The sequence below is a fragment of the Mustela putorius genome, unplaced genomic scaffold (assembly GCF_011764305.1).
Source record: "Mustela putorius furo isolate JIRA1106 unplaced genomic scaffold, ASM1176430v1.1 tig00003899_pilon_pilon_pilon, whole genome shotgun sequence".
NCBI classification, from domain to species: Eukaryota; Metazoa; Chordata; class Mammalia; order Carnivora; family Mustelidae; genus Mustela; species Mustela putorius.
Window position 1 is genome coordinate 1,480,369 of NW_025422048.1, and position 6,000 is coordinate 1,486,368.

A 6,000-nucleotide genomic window follows, 5' to 3' on the forward strand; every position below is an offset into this window, starting at 1 on the left:
AGCCTGTCACCATCTGGGAGGAGGAGCCTCTTCCACATTACAGGGATCTATGCCGGGCTGCCCAAGCACTTGAGCACTCAGAGCGTGGAGGTTTGGGAAGTTGGGGCTTAGTCAGACTTGCCTTTCTTCCTGGGTCCCTCCAGTGACTTCTGCCCTGCTGACCTAAGGCAGGTGTGTTGCTTCTCTCTGGCTCCTGGGGTGCGTGGGAGCTCCTTTCACTTCCAGGGCTCCAGCCCAATGTGGGGCAGGCTGGTGTATAGTCAGGGGCTGAGACAGGGAAACCTGAGCCCTGGGCCACGAGGTCTGGCTGCTAATTTTAGAGAGCACATGTCATTGGAAACTCTCCCTTCCTGCCAGGAACCAGCAGCCTGGCTTTCCCCATACTGTCAGGGGCTCTGGATCCTCTCCGCAAGCAAACCAGGAAGCGTGATGGGCATCTGAGGGCCCCTGTGTGCCTGCCTCCTCTACCCCTCCCCCCCAGGGACTTGTTCCTCACAGGGACTCCGCCAGGGTCCACATGGTGGGCGGGGTGGGGGGCAGTGCACACCATGTTTCTTGCCCCGTGCCCTCGGGCCGTCTCAGAGGCAGGTGTCCACAAGAACTCTGGGAAAGCTGGCAGACCTTGGGAAGACTGGCCTGGGAGCAGGCATCCAAGGCTGCTTTGTCTCCTCTGAGCAAGCACTTTGCTCTGCAGACACTCAGCACGAAGCAGCGTCTTTCCCTGCTCCCCAGGGGGTGCCTTCCTCATCTGTGGCCAGCCTGAGCCTCTGTCTCAGGTGTGTAGGGAAAGTGCCCGCCCTCCTCCCCCACCCCAGTTTTCACTGTTTGAGCTGTACCTTTGTCCGTTACCCTGTCTTCCTACCTGGCAACAGCTCAAGGACAGGGCTGGCTGTCGGAATGGAGCAGCAGGTGCCCCCCTACCCCTGGCTGCCACCTGCTTGCCCCTCGTGACTGGTCTGCACCTGAGATGTACGCCTGGGCCCTGGTTCTTCCTTTTCTGCTCCCCCAGTGTTGGAAGAGCTCACCATGGCGGTGTTGTCTAACAGCTGCCTGTAGACCGTGTTTAGGGAGGGGGCGGGGAGAGAAGAGTCCTTTTTTCTGTTTCTCGTTGCGCTTAGGAGCGCTTCCCTCCAAGTGGAGAACGGGTGGTGGTTGCAGGCTTGGATCCTGGGTTCATACAGACCGCAGTGGGGATTTGCCTTGGCCGTTTTTGGCTCTTGACCTCTACCACTTGCCTTAGCCAGTTTCCCCTCTCTGACGTGGGCAGCAGTCGTGCCTCCCCTATCAGCTAGGCGTGAGGATTGGGCCCAGAGATCGGAAGTGTCCCCAGATGCTAGCTGCTCCTCTTTACCAGGGCAAGCCTGATGTCGCAGCTAGGAAGATGGTGCTGTGGCTTCTTTGAAACATCTGGGTGCAGGCCCTCAGCTGGAAAGGACTAGGTTTGGGGTCCTCTGGCTATAGCTAGGCCTGGTCTGGGGTGTCTCGTCAGTGTGTTGCTTCCTGTGCCTTTGGGACTGAAGGACAGCTCCAGAGCTTTGGGCTGCTGTTTTGGGCCAGAACTAGTCATTCTGGTGGCAGGAGGACAGCTCTCAGGCTCCGCCTTTTCCCTTCTGTTGCCAGACCCAGGCTGGTGGCATCTTGCTTGGCTGCCCTGGCAATCTAAGAGGACAGGTCTAGGCTAGAGGCAGGGTTGAGAAAGGAGCGATCCAGAGAAGTTCCTGCCAGCCGTTCCCCGCTTCCTGCTGCTCAGTTTTCCTCCTTTTCCCATTGTAGCCTGCTTAGACGCCTGGTGACTCTCATCTCGCAGCAGGCCACGCTGCTGGCGTCCAACGAAGCCTTTAAAAAGCAGGCAGAGAGCGCTAGTGAGGCGGCCAAGAAGTACATGGAAGAGAATGACCAGCTGAAGAAGGTGAGTTCTGCCTGTGGGCCTCGGCTGTGTGACGTTCCCTGTGGGCCTCAGGGCCACTGTTGGCCTGTTGGGCTGGGAGTGCGTGACGCTATGGCTGTTGGCCAAGCTCAGGGGTTGGGTAGAAGGTGAAGGGGTGGTTCTTGGGAGTCTGTAGGGGAGCGATCCGGGGACTCGACAGGGAAGGGGGTACCATTGGTGCTCCCTTGTCTCTGTTGCTACATCTGGGCCAGACTCTTGCTTGACAGAGCTGACTCTCCAGTGAGCAGAGCCCTGTGCTGTGAGCCATGGGCTGGTTAGCACAGAAGAGTGCAAGATAAGGCCTGTGGTCTCCTAAGGCTTGTATCAGCTGGAGACAGTAGGGACGGGAGGTGGCCAGTTTCGGAAGGCTTGTGTGAGGAGGTGAGGTGTGAGCTGAACTGGGAAGAAGGTGGGCGGACGGACCGGATTCATTCATGGACGGGATAGAGTTGCACGGGCAGGGATGACTTTCGGTCTCCTGGCCAGAGTGAGCTGTGGAGTCTGGGGAGAGGAATGGAGGTCATTGGTCAGTTGGGGGTGACTGGCAGAAATCTCCAGAAGAGAGCAGATTGAGTCATTGGCTGGACCGGTAAGTCCCGCAGTGCTGCTGAGAAAGAGGCAGGGCACGTGGCCTGGGAGCCCATCTGTGCTGACATTCCCCAAGGGTCAAGTGCCCGAAGCTGCTTGAGGAATTGCACTTGGGGAAGACAAGAGTTGGATCACCTGTTTGCCCGCCTCCCTCCCTCCCTCCCTCCCAAGTAACCCGTGCCCTTGGCGTTCTGCCTAGGAAGCTGCTGTTGGCGGGGTGAAGTTGGACGGTAGGGATGCCGAGAAGAAGGTGGAAGAAGAGAACAGGAGCCTGAAGGCTGATCTGAAGAAGCTGAAGGACGAGCTGGACATCAACAAGCAAAGTGAGCACTGACTTCAGCTGTCCCCCAGCCCCTGAAAGTCTGGACGCTCCCGCAGTGGTGGCCGCCCCACTTGTGCCAGAGTATGAGTAACAAACTCGCCCTTGGGCTCAGGAGCTGGGTGGCAGCAAACAGCCCTCGGCTCGCACAGCTGCTGGGCTCAATGGTGCAGTGTCTGTCTCGGGGCCCAGGGGGCCCCAGCTGCTCTGAGACTAACCCCAGAGCATCTCGGCCGGCACCAGGCCTGGGGGAGCGGTGCTCTCTGCAGGTGGCAGCGTCACCAAGGTGTTTGGGGCGGGGACAGAAAGAATTCGGGACACTATCCTAGAACTGCTTGTAGTGTTCCCGAAGAACCTGCTGTGACCCCATCTCCCTTCCTGAAGCACCCCCCCAACTTGCTTTTTGCTCTCGACTTTGAGGGTGAGTCTGCTCCATGCTGTCTTCTCTCACCTTAGCCTTCTCACACTGTCCCATGCTCTCAGCCTCCCCGAAGTCTCCTGCACCTAAGGTCACTTGGGAGTCCCTCGGTCCAATGGGCCAGGGTGTCCTTGGTATTTTCCCGCCTCCCCCACTTCGGGGGCCCTCACGGTAGCTGGCAGGGGAGCTTTCTGGGGGGATGCTCTCTCGACGGTCTTAGAGGGGACACATTCAGACCTGTATCTGGTGTCTCCGGCAGCTGGGTTTTTTTTTCTCCCTAACCCCGTCTTTCTGTTTCCTTTTCCTCTTCATCTGCATCACCCCCAGAATTAGAGAAGGCTGAAAACGAGGCTCTGGCCATGCGGAAGCAGTCTGAGGGCCTGACCAAGGAGTACGACCGCCTGTTGGAGGAGCACGCGAAATTACAGGTCAGCCGCACGAGTAGTCTGCTCTGTTGGACAGAATCAAAGTCCCCGCACCCCTGTACCCCCGTACCCACACATCCGCACAGGCCCAGAGCGGGCCCATCCCCAACTAGCCTGCCTCAGCAGAACCTTCGAGAAGCCCCAGGAGCAGGCTGGCTGCTTTCTTTCCCGCTCCCCCTTCCTCCTTTGTTGCTGACTCTGGGTCTAGAGAAGAGCCTGCCGAGCAGTGCCAGTTTGGGCCCAACAGCTAGAGCCCTTTCTCGGGCAGGTGGGTGTGGCTTGGCAGATGGCAGCCACTTGCTAAAGTGGCCTCAGCAGTGCGGTGCGCCCTCTGTGCTGTGCCTGCCTGGCCTCAGCCCTGGCATCAGTGTCTTTGAGAAGAAAGCTTTCCCTTACACGTTCACCTGGTCTGTGGTGCGGGGGCCCCTGCACTAGTCCAGATATGTTGCAGTGAGACTCTGTGGCGGGAAGCCGGCCTTCTGTACGTGGGCTGTGGGGCTGATGCAGGGCTGGGGCCACCCTCCTATCCCGTCCCTGCCCAGGACCTGAGTCCTCAGACTGGTTGAATGTGGAAACTCAGGTGGCCTAGAAATGAGGCGTGACGGCCTGGCAAACACCCTTAAGTTCTGACAATTGGCCTTGTTGCTTGGCGGCCCGGATTTGGCCACCACAGTGGGTGAAGAGGCATGACCCGGCCCCGGAGGAGGACTGGTGGTGGCCTCAGCGGAGGGGGGCTCACTGGCAGGACCCACAGAGGATGTACATGCAGAATGCAGGGCCTGAGCTGGGACTTGGGAGGGATTGGAATGCCGGGCCTGCCGCGGGCCCAAGATGGTGGTTGATGTGGGGCCCTGTGGGTTGAAGGGAGGCGTGATGGAGGAGGCTCCCAGCTGCACCTCCCTGGTTGGTGTTAGGGTCAGTCTTCGCTAGAATGGGGCCTCTCCCGCCCTGGCAGGCCTTCGGGTGCTGCTGCGGGGGCGGGGGGGCTCCTTGCTCCCCTGGTACCTGTCACTTGGGGAGAAAAGGCAGTAAGCTGGGCCTTTAGGGTGGAGGGGCCAGGGGCTGAAGGTGAGGGGTGCATCCTGTCGATCCCTTGCCTTGTGGTTTCTGTCCCTTCCAGGCAGCAGTAGACGGCCCCACGGACAAGAAGGAGGAGTGAGGCTGCTCCTCCCCGCCTGCTGCCTGGCCTGTGCGCGCTGCTGCCTGCAGCCCGGCCTCCCGGGTACTTCGGTTCGCCCCCTCCCGCTTCCTGCCCCCTTGCGCACCTTGCAGTTCGCGCTGTGCCGGCGTACCGCAGGGGACCCAGTTGCCGCCCACTCGGGATGAGTTCACGACCGTCCTGGCAAGCCAGGCATGAGGCAGGCTTTGCTTCCCACTGAGTTGAGCCGTTTTTGTGTTGCGTGTTGTTTGGGGCTCCAGGGCCCCTTATCTCTGGTCCTGCTGGAGGGTCAGTGGAGCAGGCCTAGTAGAGTTTCTCTTGGGGCAATAAAGGTTGTTATCACGTGACTGTGGTTTGTGTGTGTAATTGGGGCCACCAGGAGGCCACCTCTTTCTGCCATCATGGGAGTGACCAGGAAGGTGGGGGCAGGTAGCTCTGACAGAGAACCCCAGTCTTTGGTCCTGGAGGCTTTCAGATTATTTTTTCTTCTGGAATGTTCCAACCCGTAAACGTTCCCTCATCTCAGGCTAGGCCCAGGCTCACTTGCACTTGCTCTCTCTGTACCTTTGCCTCCTGCTCCCCAGGCAGGCCGTGTTTTAGGACTCCTTGGGTTAGGGTGTGTCTGACCTGTTGGGTTGGCCACTGGGTCCAGGGACTTTTGGGAGACTCTGTGAAGTGCTGGGGCTTCTGGGTGACGGAGTTGCCTCTCTGAGTCCTGTTCGTCACATTTTAGGACAGGTTGAAGGTGGCAGGGTGCCACGAGTCACTCCCTGCCTCACTTCCTTCTGAAGGTTTGCAGGATGACCTCTGATTCATGTCTACTAAGAGAGGAGACTTGCCCTTGGCAGTGACCTCTGGCTGGCTCAAGGTACAGCTTGGTGTGGGGGAGGGTGCCTTCTATGCTACCTGCAGCCCTGGGAACCATCGAGCGTGCCTCCTGGCTTAGTGCCTGCTTTCTCAGTGGTGCCCCCCTTGGTGGTTGCCCCCGCCAGCTAGCTTCAGTAGGTGGCCTCTCCCCAGCGGGGCTCGTAGTGTTCAGGACCGGCCCGAGAGCCCGGGTGGCTGGGGCTCCTATGGCCTGTCTCCCATGCTGCACTTGTGCTTTGCTAGCCCGGAGAACGGGGCAGAGGGAGCAGGTTGGAGGTGTTTTCTTTTGGAACTGTG

The 6,000-nt window shown here is 59.4% G+C and overlaps 1 protein-coding gene across 2 annotated transcripts in view; it reads left to right on the forward strand.

Annotated features, from left to right (window-relative positions):
* The window catches only part of BCAP31 (B cell receptor associated protein 31), a 28,901-nt gene extending 23,718 nt beyond the window's left edge, over positions 1-5,183 (forward strand). For both annotated transcript variants that reach the window (XM_004780666.3, XM_013050109.2), the window contains exons 5-8: positions 1,774-1,909; positions 2,715-2,838; positions 3,580-3,680; positions 4,798-5,183. In XM_004780666.3, coding sequence (XP_004780723.1) covers positions 1,774-1,909; positions 2,715-2,838; positions 3,580-3,680; positions 4,798-4,836 — 400 coding nt within the window. In that variant the 3' untranslated portion in view covers positions 4,837-5,183. The remainder of the gene's footprint in view (positions 1-1,773; positions 1,910-2,714; positions 2,839-3,579; positions 3,681-4,797) is intronic.
* Positions 5,184-6,000: the final 817 nt, after the last annotated feature.